Source organism: Amphiura filiformis, chromosome 11 (genome assembly GCF_039555335.1).
Source record: "Amphiura filiformis chromosome 11, Afil_fr2py, whole genome shotgun sequence".
NCBI lineage: Eukaryota > Metazoa > Echinodermata > Ophiuroidea > Amphilepidida > Amphiuridae > Amphiura > Amphiura filiformis.
The window spans coordinates 29,190,652-29,212,282 of NC_092638.1; the positions used below are offsets into that span (position 1 = coordinate 29,190,652).

The following is a 21,631-nucleotide window of genomic DNA, read 5'->3' on the forward strand; positions in this document are numbered from 1 at the left end:
GAAAAAAGCGAACCACACTAACTGCTGAGGAGACGGTGCGCCGTATTTAGTTATGAAAACGGCAACAGTTACCGTGGTGTGCTAAATAGCTCAATTGATTAGCGTGTTTGTTTTACCCGATAGGTACCGGTTCAAAACCCGTATCGGAAGGTTTTTTTTTCCTCTCCATTTTACCCAAACTTTTTTAATATTCATTTGAAATGTACATATTGCAAGGGGAAATATATTTTGTTTCCTTTTTTTCTGAAACGGTACAAAAAAAAAAACATTTTCCGTTCAATACGGGCCGGGCATTGTACAGCATGTCAGCATTCGTCATTGCCTGCCCAGAATGCAATTCACGTATACCAAGGTATTGAATTGCAAATTTGGCTATTTATTCACATTTACGCTGACAAAGCTCTCGTTTTTTCACAAAGCAGCATAAAGGAGGCGATATTTGATATTATTATGTAATTTTAAAGACAATCCATGTCCAAAACCAATAGGGTTACCCCCCTTTAAACATTATTTAAATTTTGAAAATTAATTAAACAAAATATTGACAAAATAATGTTTTTTTATTTTTTTACCAAAATTTGACGTCACAGATAGATTTGTACTGGAACAAACAAATTCGTGTACATTCCATTTGGGGTCTCTACAGACTGAAACTTCAGTGCATGGACTCTCTTGTGTCCACTGTAAACATCTTCTTGATACTGACCTGGTCTGCGAATAGGACATGCTGTTCCATCTATAAACCCCCAACAACGTTCCAGAGGAGCTCCAGTTCTCTGGATCGCTTCTGCAAAAGTCTGCATGTTTTGCATAATAAGCCATTGTTGGTTCAGATTGGTAAATAAGTGACCCCATTGATCATAAATCAAATCAATCATTGTATTGATTAGACTAGAAAGTGTTGTATCTTCTCTATCAATAACCTTTGACAGGTCACGCAACCAGTTGGGGTACGAAAACCGGCTCAGCACTATAACAAGTGCTTCGGTGTCTATACCAACTTATATAATAGAACATGAAATTCTAATGCACATTTGTATCGCTAGTGCTTCTGCAAAGGACATGTTGTTGAATTGTGGCGCTCTGAAGTTGCATATCCGTGGCGTAATTTGCAAGTGTTCTTTTGTAGCTTTTGTATAGAAATAACAAGTGCCAAGTACATCATTCGATTTTGCTTACGCATAAGTTGATTAAGAGAGTTGATTCCTCTATGATTCGTATTTTGAAAATAGTCCGCTGTTGTCTCATGATTAAGTTTCTCCAATCCTTGTGCACTGAAAATGTCAAGTGATTCAAAACGTTGCAGTAGGCCACTAGTATGTTTGACAAAGAGGTGCGTATACAACTCCTATGTTAGATTTCCCATACATGTTGACATATGATTTCAACCACTGCTCACACAGCATCTGGAATGCGAGAAACTTGTCATTGCTGGGTGATGGGCTTGGGCGAAGGAAGAATGGGGCATTAAATGATGACATCTGATTGTGTAAAGCATAATACTCTCTCCACAAGCTGATTATACTATCAATCTTACATCACCTTTATTCAATAAAATATACAGGTCTACATCAGTGCCCCATATTGATGGTGGCATGCAAAAGTATAAACACACACACAATATACAAGATTTGTTAAAAGGTAAACATAAAGGCCTAAAATATAAAATTACAACCAGAATAAGGAATGGAATTTTGAAACAAAACAAAAAAGTAATATAAATAGTGATAAAAAAAAAAGAAAAATTATGTTTGCAATTTGTCCAGGTTTGTCCAGGTTTTCAAATAATTTCAACTTTTCTGGACCGGTCATTTCCCGAGGACCGACTTTCCTGTTGTCCTTCGTGTAGAATTCACATCCCGGTATCCTGATGTTAGCATACGGATCCTCATCATACCGGGCATAATTTTTCCACAATTTATTGCTGGTTATTTGATCTTGACATTTTTATTCTGTTGTTAAATGGTCTGCTAGCTGATCTGAAGTCCTTAGAAAAATGTGAAGGCTGTTGATAATGACATGCATGATCCAGTGGGATGGACTTGATGATTGGGGATCTGTGACAAGAAAGGTTTGGACCTGATGAAGAGGACTTTGTTGCTAATTTGCATATCTTGTCCATGGTTCTGTTTTCTGCAGAACTGCTGTATCCAGGATTTTGACATCTGCAGTAGGGAAAGGGTGTCCAGTGTTCTTAGCATGTTCCACTATCAGGGAGGGCTCTCTCCTATGTTCTGAAGCTCTAATTCCTAGGGCGTTTGGTTTTGCCTATATAAGCGGCATTGCAGTTTTGGCATTGGATGTTGTACACGGTATGACACCAGGAATTGCTGAAGAGTATTTCTTGGTTTAAAACTTCTTCAACTTGAATACAAGTATAGGATGATTTGGCAGCAGTCATCCCTAGCACGGTCAAGAGAAATTTGTAATATCCAGCCAGATAGTAAACGATGGAGTGATTAACCCAGTCAAGCTTGAACTCAAGGAATTCTTCTGTTGTCTGTACTATGTCAGCTAAAATGTTTCTCGAGTTATTGCTATCAGAACTTGTCTAAGAGAAGAGTTGAGAGTTTTGGTGTTGAAGCACCGTACATGATACGTTGACAAAGCTTGACGATGCGTGTTATTACCAGAGAATATGCACACCTCATTTCCCTCTATCGATAAATGATGTAAGTAGTGTGTACTGTACTGCACACACAAGTAGATTTTAACTCTAAAGTTACCACGAAGAATGAAATAAAAGTTGCTTTTCTTGCCTCTATATCAAAAATATCTTTCTGGTTCCATTTGATCTTCTTTCTTCACCGAACTGATAATTTCTGAAGTTTACAAGATCAGCATAAAATCCACTTTGTTAAGCGACAGATGCCCTTACCAGTCTCATTGGGTGTAAAGTCGATATGATAAATGACGTTATGTGATTGCACTAGCTCACTATTACATGTTGTGATTGGCTAGTCGAAGTCTAAGTGCTGGATCGTAAAACTGCAGTTTCTTTATGCGGCAGTTTGATGTCACGTCTCTCCTCATCGTGGTCCACAACCAGGGCTGTGACACATGTATTCATTCCCTGTACAAACAGGTATATGGAATAGTACTCTCTTTCAGGTTTTTTTTTTTTTTTTACATTTCGGGAAGTGGATGATGATATTTCATTATAAAAAGAGCAAGACAATTTGTTTTAGGTGGGGAGGGGGGGGGGGGTGGTACCCTCAAAGCCTATTCCCCAATCCCTAGCGTTCACCTTCAATATTTATATTCATATTAACAAAAAATCAATACCTATGTATACATACCGAAAAGAAAGTCGCCATTAATGGTAATTGAATTCTGTTTGGTCTCTCTCTGAAGCTTGTAGATTTCATTGTGGTCACTGAGCACAGATATATATAGATTGTTCAACGGCTGTTGATTGGGTGGTGTTAAGGCGATATATCTTCTCATGTATACGCATAACTGAGAAAGTGTCATATTCGTCAGAATGTAGCAGGGAATGCCTCCCATTAACCCACACTGATATGATTTGGCGTCTTCATATTGACCAAATCCCACTGGTGATATTTTGGTACGGGCTTTTTCAAAGTAAAACTTACACTGCTTCATTTTTTTAAACAAGTCAAAATCTGCTACAAGCTGAATTCCATCAATATCTTTATCTTTGATTACTATCATCTTGTCTTTGTCTTCGTTCGAATACTGGCCAACACTCCAGGTGGAGTCAGACGGTCAGGAAGTGTGTGCGCATGTATTCTGCTATTAATCTTGTAGTTGCTTGGCTGATTCTTGGATGTGGTTGGTTAACGGCTTCTTTGAATTTAGGTATTGATGATATGTTGGTAATATTCTCAGGTAGAGAGTTCCAGTCTATTACTGTGCGTGGAAAGTACAAATGTTTCATGCAGTCTTTGTTAGTTGCTATTATAGTGTAGGCGTTTGAATGGAGATGCCGTGATTGACGCTGGACCGGCTGTAGGAGCTTTCCAGTTGGCAGGGATAAGTGACCTTGGCGTGCTTGTTGTAGGATGGTGAGTCTGTGTACCTTGCGTCTGTCGCTCAGTGATGTCCAGTTTAGGGATTTCAACATGTTGGTGATGACTCCTGGTGACTGTGACTTGTAGTCGTTAAAAACAAAGCGAGCTGACCTCCTCTGGATCATTTCGATCTTGTTTGAAAGATCCTTGGTGTATGGGTCCCATACGGCAGATGAGTATTCAACTAGAGGTCTCACAAGGCTTTTATACGCCGCTTCCTTGTAATCCTAGTAAATCTGAAATAGAATCAGGATTATGGTTAGTGGTAATCCTAATCATAACCCTACGTTTGGGTTAAATCACACATTTATATTTGATTCCCAAGTTATATTTTGTTGAACTACTATCCATTAACTGCTATGTATTATTAAAAAAGGTTAAGAGAAATGTAATATTTGAGTTATAAATATATGAATATTTATAACCAGTACTTTTTTGGTCCTGTTGACAACCCTGCTCTCTTTTGATATCAAGTTTAGTTGAATGCCAACATTACACAGTATTTGTCATGAAAAAGCGGCAGACAATATTTCTTTCATTCACTTGGTATGCCATTCCTCTCTTCATCATGAGTAAGTTTTATTAGTATGTAATGCTAAATTTTGTTAAAATAAAAGACAAACCAATGGATGTTTATTTATTTATTTGTTTGCTTGTTTATTTTCAGGGACACACTTGTTGCAGGGGTACAAAACCATGTTAAGTCTCTCAACTGGGGACATAGGATACAACTTAAAGATAAGTAAGTCATTATGTGATGCGTCAGTGTTTGCCTGCAAATATTTTTCACTCTAAACTGTGGACTTACCTGCAACCGAGGATAGTCCTCATTCTCAAACTGCTGCCATAGACCTCAAATGCATGCTAAATGCATTTGAGCGATACTTGCTCAAAACCGTGAACCACGTATATAAGAAATACAGTCGGCAGTTAACGGCTAAAATTCTGTTCCGTATCATACACAAAAAACATGCCATTTTAGTCCACGATTAGGCAATGAAATGATACACACGTCCGCGGCTAGATAGCAATACACACTGTCCTCGGTTGGTGGCAAACACACACAGGGAACATTTGTATGATACTTTACATTCCAACTGGGGACCTCCCAGAATCAAGCACTGTCCCCGCATTCTAAATATGTGCAATGGCCTGCAAATATTGGCCTAACTTAAAAATGCATTTGAGAGTGTGCCTTCTATAGGTGATAAAAAAAGTCATCCCTGGTGAAAGTCAGAAAGTAATGTCCCCGTTTGCCTAGTCCTAAACAGCATCCCAAGGTGACTGTAACTATGGGGGTGTGTGTGTTTGTGACTTGCATTGTGAGTACATTAATGAATACTCCACATACAAATTATGTATGATCATCCATCCAAAAATGTGAGAAGAATTTGTAAGATATGGTAATTTAAATGCAAATTATAATGGAAAAAGGCTAAATAAATTAATAATCATACAACTATGCGTTATTTTGTAAAAATTAATTTTGATGAAAAAAATTAAAACTTGGATATCTATCGAAAATAATGAACCAAAATAACATTAACTTTTTAACTCTTGATTGCAAGTGACCTTATTATAATTACAGTAACCACTGGTATAGCCCCCCCCAGGTGGGCAATTTCACTTCAAAAATGGGGGTGGGCTTATAACCGAGGAGGGGCTAGTAGTTGAATTTAAAGAAAAATCTTCCCCATTTGTATATTGCCCATTATCAGTAATTTCTGTCATCTTTTTTAAATATTTGCTCTTAAATGTGAAAGAAAAGCATTGATATGATTTGAAAACTTAGCCAAAATGACTACTGGGCTTATACCCGAGTGCACCCTTGTTCCCCAAATGGTTTGAAAATAGGGGGTGGGCTTATAGCCGAAGGTGGGCTTATCCCGAGTGGTTACGGTAATCATAAATTTATGAAACCATAACAATTATATCAAAGCCAATTTAATGTGCAGCAAAGATTCTACTCCACAAATGACTCATATTGTAGTGATAAAATGGGAATGTATGAACAGAAAACTGATTCAGTATACTCTGGAAAATTGTCAGAGCAGCATACTAAACTATGTATTTTTGCTTCATCATATTTTTCTAGAAATGTGCAATACATGAATGCCAAAGGATCATTTGTGGATAACCACACTGTGAAGGCAGTCACTGCTAAAGGGAAAGAGGTATGTATGTACTATGTTAGGTTTGTAATGCAAGTCTTCTGGAAATTCCTGGAATTCTGGAAATGTGGCTAAAAAAAATTCCAGAAATGTATTGAATTCATGGCATTGGATAATGATAATTCCTCATAAAAACAGCCAAAACAACTTTTTAGGAGGGGGGGGGTGAGGGATGAACCCGCTCGGGAGATCTGCCTCATGGACCCCCATTGCCCCTCTGAATAAAATAAAAGCCTTTATGAAAAGTTTAGAATGTGATGTGGAGATAGTGGAATCCTTTACAATCCATGTAAATTTAGGACAGTTAGGTAGGTGTTTTAACTCTTTCCACATGGATGTCGACTGCAGACGACAAGTTTCTAATTTTGTTTATATTTTTCGAAATTTTCAGAATTGTAAATTTTCATGACCATATTTGGAATCAGCATGACAAATGCATTAAAATGAGCACAAACAAGCCTAGTATTGGTTCAGTGCTTCTTAAGATAGCTCTTGATATTTTGAGAAAATATCTAAAAACTTGGGACTTTTTATGTTGAAGCCTATGGCTACATGTAGCATGCAGAACATTAAACTTACTTAGGTTTGCATCAGTCAGGTGGCCTAGGTTGCGGGGTATACAAATGGTTGCACATAACGGCAATGCGTACATGCAGTACATGGAGGCTGAAACACAGTTATACATGCCCTCAGCTTGTAGTAGTGCTACACTAACCACCAACAGATATTTGTTTTAACCATTGTTTTTGTAATTTTCAGGAACTTGTGACTGCAGAAAATATAGTATTAGCTACTGGAATGAGACCTAGATATCCAAAGGTAATAGAGAAATAATGTACATTAATTGGTTTTCTTTATTAATTAAGAAATAAAGTGTCAAACCTCCCCAAAATGTGTCCGAGGCAGTAAAAGATAATGAGTGAGGCACAGCCAAACCCATTATTTAAATGCTTCTTTCTGTTTGGGAAACTTTATTTGGATGTAAAGGGACACTACTGCAACACCCTTTAGGCAAAAAAACCACAGTTCTACGGACGATGGACCTTTCAAGTAGGGTCGTTCGGTCCGACCATTTTTTTAAACTTGCAAATGACCTAAAAATCACCAAAATCTTTAAATATTTAAAAACAAAATCCTAAAATTTTTGAAATGTGGGTCATTCATTTGTACTTTGTAATTTTTCCCCAATTTCTTAAAATATGGGTCTGTCGGGCGTTTGTGTGATTAAACATTTTTAAAAACATATGTGATTTAAACCAGAAAATATAACTTTCTTGCCCGAATATTTTAAGTTGTTTGCATCAAGAAAGAGGGCATCCACATACCCACAGTGTAAGTGATGGTGGGTATTGCGGAAAATTGCATGCGCAACCGTGCATAGTACTTTGTGTAGAATGTATCACACTTTAATTGCGTTGCAGACAAAATTGCGGCGGCACATTATTGCGAATAATGTGTCTACATGTGATGCGTTTGGACAAACCACAGGGCAAGGTTTTTGAAGAATTTGAAAGCTAGAAAAGAGTTACCAAGTTTTTTTTGTATTGACTTTCATGTCAGTAAAGAAAAAATCTTTGAGCAACACATGTTTATAGAGGTATTAAGCTTTGATTTTACTTATTTTGATTTTGTTATTCATATGTACATGTCTCTTCCAGATCCCAGGTGCTTTAGAATATGGTATCACTAGCGATGATATTTTCTCTTTAAAAAAGCCACCAGGAAGAACGTAAGTAGTATTGGGCTGTTCCATTTAAAATCCACACTACCCCTGTGGAAGATTTTGGAAATATGTTTCACAGGGGAGTATGAATTTCAAATGGAATTAGTACATTATGCAGCTCCATTTGAATTTCATACACCCTCTGAGATAGATATAACCTGAATCTTTCACAGAGGGAGGATGAGTTTCAAATGGAGCTGCCTAACATGTTCATTCCATTTGAAGTTCATACTCCCTGTGTGGAACATATATCCAAAATCTTACACAGGGGTAGTGTGGATTTTAAATGGAATAGCCCATTGAAAGTTGTAGAGATTACGAATTAATTAAGAAGAAAAAGATGTAATGTCACCATAGGCAGTGGAACTGTGATGGGAGGGCTAATGCTATGCCAAAAAATATACTGAGCTAGTAGTGCCATGGTAATGTTTGGCTAAGAAAAAAAAAAGAAATTTGTATACATGGAAGTTTAAGTTAATAATATACAGACAGCAAAGAATGAAGGTACCAGTAAAAAATAACCGTTGTTTTTACCCTTGTATATTCTCAACAAAGACAGATATGTCATAATTAGAGCCAACAGCAAATAGCTGCATCTTTTAGCTCAGATTTCAGATCTGATTTGTTGAAATCGGTCAAGAAATAAAAAGACAGTGATCCAAAATCCCAAGGAAGATGCAAATACAAAAGTTGCAGATTGCGTTCATTGAAATTTTGCCCAGTATACCACTGATAAGTTTTGGAAAAATCAGCATTTGTATTATGTTTGGGAAGCCCTAGTCTTATGATTATTGTAGCTACTCCTTTAGATTGACAAAATATGTGGTCTTATTTTGTAAAAAACTTTTGTAGAAATGTCTGACATGTTTGTCTTGCTTTCACCTTCTTCTGCAGATTGGTAATTGGAGGTAGTTGTATCCTTTATATGTTAGAAAGCTTACCAATCTTCAGGAATTTCTGAAATGTAGTATTAGACAGAGGCAAAATTTCATGTTACATGCCAAGGCCTTTAGAAATACATAACAGATCTGTTCTTATCTGTGGACTGTGGAGCGAGAATAATGTCAAGATTCCTTTTTTTTCTGGATTAACACACTCTTTAGGCAAAAATTCTGTACTGGGGTTCATGGGACCTTTCAATTGCCTGTGGATCAACGTTTATTGCCAGTTTTGAATCAAGAGCAGATGAATCAGTATCGGCCCCACGATGGGGAGGGGGGGGAATGCCCCCTAGTCAGAACTCTTTCCCCCAGTTGCCCCCCAGTAAAAGCTCAAAATTATGAAAATTTTTTGCAGCAATTGCGTAAAATTTGTTGATTTTTATGCCTCCACCTCGAGGCACACTGTTTTTGCAATGTCTGTGTGCTTGCTTCCGTACTTCCGTCCGGATGCTGCATCTCAGGCATGGATGGGCGGATTGACTTCAGATTTTCAGGATAGGTGAGTCATGGTCAGGAACCCTGGATACTTTTTTTTGGGTGGGTTTGAAGGTCATATACTGAGGTCAAAGGTCATTTGAGGTCAACTTGTAAATTTGGTCTCATATGAACAGTTCAAATCCTATGGGCATGAAACTTGGTGGGTACAGTCAACATTTAGAGCCAAATTTTTTGAAGGTAATTTTGGGGTCATCTGGGGTCACCCAGGTGTCATCTGAGGTCAAATTAGTAAAAACTGTCGTATGGGCATGGAACTTGGTGGGTACAGTCAACATTCAGGGCCAAATTTTTGGAAGGTCATTTCAGGGTCATCGGAGGTCATCCAGGGGTCATCTGAGGTCAAATTAGTACAAACTATCATATGGGCAGGAAACTTAGTGGATACAGTCAACATTTAGAGCCAAATTTTTGGAAGGTCATTTTGGGGTCATCTGAGGTCAAATTAGTGAAAACTGTCGTATGGGCATGGAACTTGGTGGGTACAGTCAACATTCAGGGCCAAATTTTTGAAAGGTCATTTCGGAGTCATCGGAGGTCATCCAGGGGTCTTTTGAGGTCAAATTGGTACAAACTATCATATGGATAGGAAACTTGGTGGATACAGTCAACATTTAGAGCCAAATTTTTGGAAGGTCATTTTGGGGTCATCTGGGGCTACCCAGGGATCATCTGATGTCAAATTAGTAAAAACTGTCATATGGGCATGAAACTTGGTGGGTACAGTCAACATTTAGAGTTAAATTTTTGGAAGGTCATTTTGGGGTCATCTGAGGTCACCCAGGGTCATCTGAGGTCAAAGTATGAACAGTTTAATTCCTAATGCAACCAAACTTGGGTCAATGCTGCATTATGGGTACCCTCATGTATTGGTGGTATCCAAGGATTTAATAATTGTTATAATAAATTTTAATCGCCCCATGGTGGAGGCATCCCAGTCGGCGCCTTGCGCCGAAAAACCGTGATGTTTCTAGTTCCCCTGAAATTCACTTTTCCCCCAATTCCCCCCCAAAAAAAAAAAAATTCTTGGCGCCACCACTGAGATGAAGTAACAGGTTGCTACCAACTGTGTTTCCTTAACAAAATGTATACAGATGTAGCATTAGAATGTGCTGGCTTCTTAAATGGACTTGGCTTTCCTACCTCAGTAATGGTGCGATCTATATGTTTACGGGGCTTTGATCAGGTAAGTACAATTTATAATCAATTAGAGATTTTCTAACAAAATACTTGACTGTTCCATCAATTATCATTATGCACAAAAAGGTCAACTGACCATAATCGCTCATGTCTATTTCACCGCAGAAAACTATTGTTATGATGTTTGTCATAGAGGTGGTAATTTCACATTGCTACAAAAAATGGGAGTAGACTCTTGTATGCAAATGATGCCTGTATGCATTTGAAGTTGATCTACTTGTCATAAAACTATGTTGTTTTTTGCTGGTTCCAAATCTGCTGTACATGGGCATATTTCTAGGAGTATTATTACTCTCATCAAATAATTACTGGGAAACATAAGAGTGCTGGAAAAAGAACCAAAATGATTTTCCAGACAGGTTCTAGAAGCCATCCATATCAGAAAAAAGGGACAGAATTTGAACAGAGACACTGGACTGGACTTAGATCCAGTTTGGGACAAACCTTCTCATTCACAAGACCACCAGGGGGACAAGGAAAACACCTTTGATGTCATCTGAAAGTGTTAATCTGGCTTTTAGTATGCAGTTGGTATTGTGAAAGTGCTTCTGGTAAGCGACCAAATTTAGTAGTTTTTGAAGTTCAGCAGTTTAAAATTCTTCCAATCTATGTTATTTCACTTTCAGCAAATGGCCAGACTAGTTACAGACCAAATGCAAAGTAAAGGTGTAGAGTTCTTGTGGCATATTGTCCCACAACAGTTAGAACAAACCCAGGATGACCATCTGACAATGACTTGGATGGATGGGAATGGTGTCAGTGGACATCTGCATTATGACACTGTTATGTTTGCAATAGGTAAGACGAGTAGGAGGTCAGAACTAGAAATAGATCAAAGAGAACCTCCGCAAGAACGATTCTATACTAAATTGATTAAATACGATGAGACTGTAGAGGTGTATATATGCAGGCATCTAAACATTAACTTAGCCACAGACCGTCCAATATAAAACTACAATCCTTCTCATACTATGTTATGACCTATTTGCCATTATTCTATATATTGTGGTGTCAAGCAGGGCTGTCAACTTTTTGGAATTGCTTGGCGTGAGACAAAGGTGCACCGGGATTTACCGACTACAATGTTCATTTTGACCCATGATTATTTGAGCCACAGCGTTCGAGGGACAACAAATTTGATGATGCGTGAGATTTTTCTCATTTTCCAGCTTTTTGTGTGTGATTTACTACCTAGGCGTGAGATTACACTACCTTGGCGTGAGACCATGAGAAAGTGACCCAATGCGTGAGACTCATGCCCAATGCGCGAGAGTTGACAGCCCTGGTGTCAAGCCTAAAGCCTTTTCTAACATCCGAAACCTCTCCTTTCCCCATCAGTCAGTGTTGGGTACGGCTAGGCACTCATGAGCAACATTGCTTGATTCAACATTGTTCTAAGGAATGGGGGAAGGGGTGGGGGCTCATTTACATTACCCTGTTGAAAGCATCCTATATAGTCTATATATCTACCTTGAGTCACCGGCACTAGCTTTGAAGTTCATAGTGTGTGCTGCGTTGGCTTGGCGTGCTTTCTTGTGTGTACATATGAGGCACGTTGATCGCACATGTAAAAGCATGTACACGCACCAAGTAATGCAAGGTAACGCAAAACAAGCTGAACTTCAAAGCTAGAGCCGGTGGGTGACTCGATGTAGATATATAGACTATAATACTTAATACTTAAGATCATTTGTGACATGATCAGGAGGAATAAGTCGGATGTCGCTAATATTGTTTTTGAGATATTGGCAAAAACAGTGTTCAAATTCTTTTGTTTTATATTGTTTTCAGCCATTGATAAATTGCTTATAACTCGGTAACCAGATGTCCGATATTGATGGGGATTGTATCAAAATGTAGCAGTTATAAACTGCCAGAAAATGATGTAAAAAGCTTCATATTGAAAATTGCCGACATGTGACTCATTCCCCTTGATCATGTCACATTAAAATGAATGACACTTGACCTATGTTCCTCCAATCAAGTGACAAGGATCTACTTCCATGCTATGATATATACATTTTTATTTGATGTCATATACAGGTAGGGATCCCGAGACGAGTTCACTCAATCTAGATCTAGCCGGGGTGGAGTTAACAGCAAGTGGAAAGATTGCATCCAAGAATGGTGAACAGAGTTCTGTACCACATATTTATGCATTAGGAGATATATTACAGGTAATGAGGCTCAGGAATGTGTTGGGTCAGATCATATTCTTGTTATATTAACAGATCTAATCACATTGTTGAATTATTAACGTCAACATTAGTTTCAAAAACTCAGCACAGCACTCAATCCAAATTTCATAAAATGCCCAAGCTATTTGTCACCTGATTGAAGATAAGCATTGCATGTTTGAGTCTACCAGCCACCAGCTACAGTAGACAAACCAGTCCAGACTAGAAACTGCATTGTAGTCCCAATAAAACTTGTTTAAGACATGCATCATAATGTGAAATTATGTGGGAGAGTGTGGCTCAGTGATTAGAATTCTTGCTTCTGGTTTATGATGTCCCGGGTTAGATAGTTAGCGATAGGAAAACTTGTGGGGATTATTGGCCTGGTAAAATAGAGTTTGAATTTAATTGCAATATCTGTATAATAAATTCAGACTTATGCTCTCCTCATGGTGCATTTAGAGATTTGTATATGAACCATGAGAAAATTCTGTCCTTCGGTGAGGACGTTAAGCCATCCGTACCATGTACAAAGAGCCATACATACGTGTCAGTACATGTAGCTCACAGTCAGTTTCCAGAAGAGTAGGGTGTTAACTCCAGCTGGCCTGCCGAGACATTTCCCAACCTGTCTCTGTGTTCAAATGGAGCCCAACAGAAATAAACTTCAAAAAGAGGCTTTTGTGGGTTATTCAGGGTTGTCAAACCCAAACAAATCAAATCAATATTTCAGATAAACTTAAATTTTATTTTGGAATGAAGGGATTAAAACAAAAGCACCAATTAATAATAATATTCATGTGTTATTTTCAGGGAGGAATAGAGTTAACACCAGTTGCCATTAAGGCAGGTAAACTATTAGCCCAGAGACTGTTTGGAAATCAAACACACACCATGGATTATGAGAAGGTAAGGCAGGAGCAGTGCAAATATGTCAAAACTTAATATGTCGCTGGGTAGGAAAAACCTCCTATGTGTCATTGGCCCCTGAACATGTTTAAAGCAAAATCTCTTATGTAACCTTACGGCAGTTTTATTTTAAACATGTTCAGGGGCCACAATCATATAGGAGATTTTCTTACCTAACAACGTTATATTCCCTTCCCTGAACATCCAAGATGGCCACCATGATATGAGTGGCTGGCCATCTTGGATTTGCAGCGAAGGTGAATTTTAAATCTTCGTAGCAGAAATTCCATATTTCAAGTCCAATAAAGCAGGACTCACTGTGGAAGTATCAGAGTCTTGAAGACTTCTTTTTCAACACTGTATAAAAAGATGTCTGCAAGACTTTGGCACATCCACAGTGAGTATTGCTGTACTGGACTAGAAATATGAAGTACTTGCTACTATGTTTTAACAACAATGCATTTATCCTGGGCTTCAAGGAAGAACAGATGATTAATTGTGTTTTCAACTGATTAAGTGTCCCAGGTTAATTAAGAAATAAAACCAACAACAATCCTGATGAAAATGTTCAATAGTGAATTGTAAAAACTGTTTAAAATGAGGAATGGGGAATAATCATTGGAAATGTTTATGAAATAATTGTAGTATTATGTTCCGACATATCCAAGATGGCCACTATTTGCTTGTGCCTTTGGCGCAGTTATGCGCCATGAGCAGGGAGTAGAATTTTGCTGTTGGCACATGCACCGTGAGCAAAGGAAGTATTAAAGTTTGTTTGGCTTGGCGAAAATTATTTGGTTTTTGTTACTGCGCGCATCAATAAAGTCCCAACTTACGCTCGCGTAAATTCACACATGCGTGCGCTGGTCATTATGCAGCATGCAACTAGCGTAAGTGCTGCCCCCAACTGTGTGCATGCCATTCTATATCAATAGACGATGTTATGGGTCTAATTTTTTCCGCCTATCATAAGCTGAATAAAGTTGAACTCCAACAATGATTATCTGTGAATGCATCAGTGATACAACCCTTGCAATATTACTGTCTTAAAAGAAGCAAGAGTCATTTCAGTGAATGTGTAATACATCATCACGGAATGATTGAATCATATGACCAGCCCTGATGAAGTCTGGTGATTCTAGACGCAACTTTTTTAAGTTGCAAAAAGTCAGTTCCTGTGTTAGATTTATTTCCAAAATTCTATCATTACTGAATGTTTGATGTTCACTCCTGTAGGTTGCAACTACAGTGTTTACCCCACTAGAATACAGCTGTGTAGGGTTGTCAGAGGAAGCAGCCATAGAAAGGCATGGTGAAGAGAACATTGAAGTCTACCATGCCTTCTATAAACCAGTAGAATTTTCTGTAGCTGAAAGGACTGCTGAATTCTGTTATATTAAGGTAGGTGTGTAGTGGTGGGAAGTTATTGAAAATTAATTTTGTCATGGCGAAGAGTACCATGCCTTCTATAAGCAAGTTGAATTTAATATAATAAGTTGAAGGTATATAGTGTGGCCAGGCTTGTGCATCCTGGAGTAACCATCTTTGTACAAAAAGTCTTTACCTTCCCAGCATGGTCTGGGTGGAATTAAGTTTTTAATCAAGGGCACAACACCCACAGGTAGACTAGGGCTTGAACCTAACACACACATCTGGATCAAGGCTTGAACCTATGATGTTATAGTTCTATGCTCTACTTCTAGACCACATGATATGTGCCTTCTAGGATATACTGTAGCTGCATATAGACTGCTGGATTCTGCTACATCAGTGTATAGGGGGGAAATTGAGTACAGAGATGTTGATTTTCAGATCATTAAGGGATCTTTAATGAGCGTTTTGAGCGTTTCGACAGTATTTTTTGTGGGACATGAGAGCACCTCAGACGTATCGAATTGCATTCTGAATATGAAGAATCTCTTTCTGATATCAATAATTTTCATTTTTGAAATTCACGATATAATACAAATTTTATGACAAATTATTAAAATTTGATATTTTTCAAATTTTGATATATAACAGTCCTCGAAATAAATATAAATCTAATGATATATTCTTAAAGTGTATAAAGCTGGGAGGAAAAGCCGACGATCAATTGAAAATTGTAACCTTTCGTATTGAAGATATGGATTTGTTCCCAAAAAGACCTATTTTTTTTTTGTGTTTTGGGAAAAAATCCATATCTTCAATACTGAAAGGTCAAAATTTTCAATTGATCGTCGGCTTTTCATCCCACCTACATACACTTTAAGTATAAATCATCAGATTTATAAAGTTTACTTCAAGTACTGTTAAATATCAAAAATATCAATTTTAATGATTTGCCATAAAATGTGTATTACATTGCTAATTTCAAAAATCAAAATTATTTGATATCAGAAGGACATTCTTCGTATTCAGAATGCAATTCGATATGTCTGATGTGCTCTGATGTCCTACAATAAATACTGTCCAAACGTTCATACCCCTTCCCTTAAGTAGAAAGAAAGTGTGAAAGTTATTTTGTAAATATAAATATTTTGGTGTTTCAATGTTTATTTGGAATGTAACACATCATGAAGTCAATATAATGACATTCTAAAAACAGGGTTCGAATTCGGCTGTATCGCATAGCAGTTTGCTCCACAAGTAACTGCTACCCAATTTTGCATTTGTATAGCAATTTTTATAGTGCTTTAGTATCTGGAAGTATCCTGATTATGATGAGTTAGCCAAAAACTGCTACGCAAATTTTTTTAATGAATTCGAACCCCGTCTAAAAAACAAAATCAGTTGATGACTCCTATAAAGTCTGTGAATGCCCCTTTTAATATTCCTTATGTCTGGACTATTTACCTCAAACCAAATGTGATTTTCATTGCTCTCTGTCTTTAGGCTATATGTACAGGAGATGGTGATCAGAGGATATTAGGGTTGCATATATCTGGACCACATGCAGGTGAAATGATGCAGGGTTTTGCAGCAGCTGTTAAGTAAGTAATACTAGGTTTTCATAGAGATGTACCGTAAAAACTCGATAGTTAGTATATGTGCTTACTACCGAGTGCTTTTGAAAACATGAAATTGTACCAAAGTCTGGCACTTTACCAACTGAGCTAATGGGGTTGAGACACAAATTTGCAGGTTTACTTGTTCCTATATAACTATGTGTATCGATGATTTGCTCAAAAACCTTTTGTGGATGGGGCACTTCATGTTTGCATGTTTTAAAAGTGCTCGATAGTAAGCACATATGCCAACTATTGTTTTTTTTACGGTAGTGCAATTTATTTATTGAAGGGTACTGAGCAATGGGCTATTCATTCCAGTTGAAATCCATACACCCCAAAGAAATGACCTTTAGTAATCGTCCACACAGGGAGTGTGAATTTCAAATGGGGTTACCTGAATGGGTGACTCTGTTTGCGATCTATTCTCCCTGTGTGGGAGATGCATGTCTTCCATAGATGGTGTATGGATTTCAACTGGAATAACCCATTGTTTTTAACTAATTAAAATAATTATCACTTATATAAATTTGCCAAACTAATTATATGATATTAAAACCATAAACCAGACTGTAGTAGCCTACTTGAGGTTAAATTATTTTATTATGTTACTATGGCATTCATTCATGAATTTGATTCACTCAGAGTTCAGTTAAACTTTTTCAGCAGGTATAATTTTAATTTTGCGTCTGTCAAAACTGCATAAATCATTAAATAATTTTGCCTGTTACAATTAAGAGCTTTTCAAAATGATACCAAGTGGGTGGCTATTATTCAAGACAGAATTAAAAAGACTAACTTGCGCATGACGTCTTGTCAACCAGACCGAAAATGCTGTACTGCGCAACCAATTATGCTGCGCATTTGCCCTGACTTCACACGCAAACTAGTCTTTATAATTTGGTCTTAGATTATAGTGATGGCAAATTAACTTGGAACTTGTTAGGGTGGTAAATCCTGATGAAGTCTGGTGCTGTATATAGATGTTTCTTTGTTTATTTCAGATGTGGTTTGACATACCACCAGCTAGCATCTACCGTAGGAATCCATCCAACAAGCGCAGAGGAAGTAGCTAAACTACACATCACGAAACGCTCAGGATTAGACCCAACGGTCACAGGTTGCTGAGGTTAAATTCACCCTGTCATAAGCTCAATGGATTCAACTCAACTACAATCTGTTTAGTCTGATGTAGAATATGTTTCTACATCATCAGGTTTCACCATGTAATGTAATCTGTTACAGACCTTTCTCACATTGTGATTTGAATGCTGTAATTACATTGTTGCCGAAGATACATGCCAAAGTCATCCAAATGGACCACAACACCAAGAAATTGGTAAAAACAGGCTTAAAAGGGCATTTCGTGATCCACAGCATCATCCCCCCACTTTTCTGAAAAAAAGTTGAGATTTTTATATCACTGGAAACCTCTAGCTGCATAATGTTTATGTTCAAAAAATTTCTTGCAGATTAATTCGTTTAGCAAAGATATCGTGAAATTTGAATTTCGTTCTGGTATACCCGAAGGAAATTACAACACATTGTCTATGGAGCAGTGTAATACACATAATCATGCATAACTCGCAAACGCAAAATCGGAATCAACTGAAATTTTGGGAATAAGCTCTTTTCGTGGATATCTACTGACAAATGTCATAAAAAGAGGATGCTAGGATCAAGAAATACTCCTTCACTCAAATATCACAATTTTGCTGTGGCTACTTTGAACACCCTTCCCCCAGACTTCTACAAAAACTGGGCTATCAAATTGTAAAAATGGTATAACATTGTGTAGTTGAGTTGAACCCAGGTGAATAGAGCTTTGACAGGGAAGTTATTACATCATTGGCCAGAGATGCATTATTTTTTATACCATTCCCAACTGTGATAATTGACAGTATTTGATTTGAAAACAATGGATGAAAGATGTTGCAAACACTTGTGTATTTTGTATTTATAAATTATGATGTAATTAATGTTGCTTCATAAATGGAGGATTTTCATTCAAACTTTAAATTATTTCCCCCAATTTTGTCATAAAATTAAAAATTAAAACCTGGGTTTGGTATAAATTATATTAGGCAATTGAACCAAACTAGTTTGATCTTTTGAACGACCATTGATGCCTGGTCGATCTTTATTATTTATAAAATCAATTAATTGACTAATTGTTATTAGATATGAATCTGTGCATGTAATTATATTGACCAATACAAATTTACCAGTATTTTGATTAATTGTTGATAGTTCATTAATTACAAGCAACGAAGCAGCATCAGCGGGCAATCCAAAGATCAAACAAATTTGGTTCTGGTGCCTTATATCTCTGGTCAATGAGAAAAAAAAATGTTTCTGCTATTAATGACAACCTGCCTACAAACCAAATTATTGGAGAGGTAGGTTTGAAAATGCAAGCAGAAAATTATTATGTGCCAGTGTTTTTTGAGGAGCAAGTTTTAAATAAGACATGCTACCTTTAGTCTTAATCATTATAAATGTTCATTCTGTCTATAGAAATTTTGTGTACCAAATGAAGTATTTTGCTCAAAATGGCAACATTGAGTGATTGATTTCATTCAACATAGAACTTATTTGGGTTGCCTGTACCATTACATGTACAAAATAGTGATCAAATAATTTTGTAATAATGACAAAATGTATATAAAATCATGTATGTGCAAAATTTTTTAGTAACATAAAAGCCATATTGTAACATTTCCATAAAAAAGAGATTGTATTTCTTTTCCATAAAATGTTAGCTGTTACTGTCAGATATGTCCCCTTTTAATCTTGAGCCGAACAACTGAGTATTGGAATTTATTACCAGCGCCGATGTGTGTATGACCGCCCGGCACACCATGTACGAACATATGCTTTCGACTAATATTTCGATCCTAATGATAAATCGTCTTGATCAGACAGTTTATTCATTATTTCGGATTTTGACAAAACTACAGCACCTAATGTCTTTATTTTTGCAGGGTATGTTAATTCACTAAAGTAAATTACTATTGTGTAAAAAACTGAATTTTTGACAATTTTTGAGGAGGGCATCCTCAGCAAATGTTACAATAAGGATTTAAATCTACAGGAACTTATGAAACGGATTGCACAGCAATATGAAATGGATTGCACAACAGTCAACATAATATTGTAAGATACAGAAAACAAAATGGGAGCTAGGCTTGATTGAGTTAGGATGAAATAAAAACTCGACCGGCGGTTCTGTACGGTTGCCATTGTTTAGAACAATAGTAACCGGATGGAGCCGGTCGAGTTTTGATTTCATCCCTTATTCTATTTAAATTTTGTGGAAGTTTAAAGAAAATTCTACCACAGAGGGAGTATGTTTTTCAAATGGAATTGGCTAGGGTTAATTATTTTGAAACCCATACTCCATCTTTATATGGCTAGCTATATCTTCCACAGCTGGAGTGAGTAATTTAAATGGAAGTTAGCCAATTGTCTATTCCATTTGAAAATTCATACTCCCTCTGTATATGGCTTTGAGTATTTCAAATGGAAGTTAATCAATTGTCTATTCTATTTGAAACCCATACTCCCTCTAAATCTTCCACGGGGGAGTGTGGATTTCATATGGGATAGCCTACTTAAGGTGCTATCAGATTCTTTCCATTAATTTATTCGCAAAGTCAGAACTTCAAGTAGACTATAATGTGTATATTTAACATTTTAAATTCCATTTAAAATCTGTGATACCACTTTGGAAGTTTTAAATCTTCCACAGGGGGGAGTGGGATAGCCCATTTAAGGTGCTATACATGTAGTTTTGTTTATTTGTGTTCAGATTCTTTCCATTAATTTATTCACAAAGTCAGAACTTCAAGTAGACTATGTGCATATTTAAGATCTTTATTTCAGTTGTAACATCAGCAGCAAAATACAATGAAATGCATATTTATTTTACCTGAATTCAAGATGTATACATATGTTACCCAATCAAGTAATATGTGATGCGGTCAAGCAAAATCAATCGGAACTCGTAAATATCAAATTTTCAGTTTCTTATAGGATAATAAAAAGCATTTACAAAGCTGCATTTTGCAGAAAACCCAAAAAAATATTACCTTTGTTTAGCTATATCTCAAAATCAATATATGAAGATACTGTCGCCCAATTGTCAAAATACCAAACATTTTCAACTATAACTTGACTTTTTTTATGTCAGTAAATTAAAGTCAGCTATAACTTCTTTATCACGATGCAAAAAGCTAAGAATTGACTTTTCAAGACATTGTCCTTATTATTTTGCTGGATCAGGTCACATTCAGCAGATTAATGATAATAAAAATTTATAATTATATCAGTTCATTTGTCACATTGCACTTTTATTTTATTTTTATCTGTTAATTGTAAGAAATAAAGCCTTTGACATTTGAAAATTGCTACATATTGTTTTCCTGAGGAGAGCTGGCAGGGGATTGATTAACCCAAGGGGCACTACTGACTTTCTTATAGAGCTCTTGACTGGTTAGTTTCATGATTATAGTCATCTGAGTACCAATAAAAATAGAGCTTTCAGATCTCTTACACTTTTAAGCTAATCCCCCCTTCAGCCCTATTGACTATTCTTATCATATCTCTGATTGGCTCAATATATGGCATAGCCCTCTTTGTAACCAATCAAAATAGTTCTTAGAGGCCAATAAATCGGCTGGTAGTGTCCATGGGGTTAAAATTGAATATCAGTATACAAATATTGACTGCTATGAGGGGCATGGTTAAAATTATAGGCCCATGGTGATCTCAAAACCATGACTATGCCCCGAGGCGTAGCCAAGGGGCATAGTCATGGTTTTGAGATCACCGCTGGCCTATAATTTTAACCATGCCCCAATAAAAAGCAGTCAATATTTGTTTTATATACCAAATCTTAAGATTCTTGTCATCTGTTTGGTTAAAAGCATCGATTTTGGGAAGAGAAATTAATAGTTTCAATGCGAACGGCACACAGATTACAATCTGCTATT

General features: G+C 36.9%; 1 protein-coding gene across 1 annotated transcript in view; it reads left to right on the forward strand.

Moving 5' to 3' along the window:
* LOC140164687 (thioredoxin reductase 2, mitochondrial-like) overlaps window positions 1–21,139 on the forward strand; it is a 65,271-nt gene extending 44,132 nt beyond the window's left edge. The window contains exons 5-16 of the mRNA XM_072188036.1: window positions 4,702–4,776; window positions 6,130–6,208; window positions 6,965–7,024; window positions 7,864–7,934; window positions 8,823–8,842; window positions 10,459–10,550; window positions 11,191–11,362; window positions 12,608–12,741; window positions 13,555–13,650; window positions 14,887–15,051; window positions 16,525–16,622; window positions 17,642–21,139. Of these exons, the coding sequence (XP_072044137.1) occupies window positions 4,702–4,776; window positions 6,130–6,208; window positions 6,965–7,024; window positions 7,864–7,934; window positions 8,823–8,842; window positions 10,459–10,550; window positions 11,191–11,362; window positions 12,608–12,741; window positions 13,555–13,650; window positions 14,887–15,051; window positions 16,525–16,622; window positions 17,642–17,765 (1,186 nt within the window). The 3' untranslated portion in view covers window positions 17,766–21,139. The remainder of the gene's footprint in view (window positions 1–4,701; window positions 4,777–6,129; window positions 6,209–6,964; window positions 7,025–7,863; window positions 7,935–8,822; window positions 8,843–10,458; window positions 10,551–11,190; window positions 11,363–12,607; window positions 12,742–13,554; window positions 13,651–14,886; window positions 15,052–16,524; window positions 16,623–17,641) is intronic.
* The last annotated feature ends 492 nt before the right edge of the window (window positions 21,140–21,631 follow it).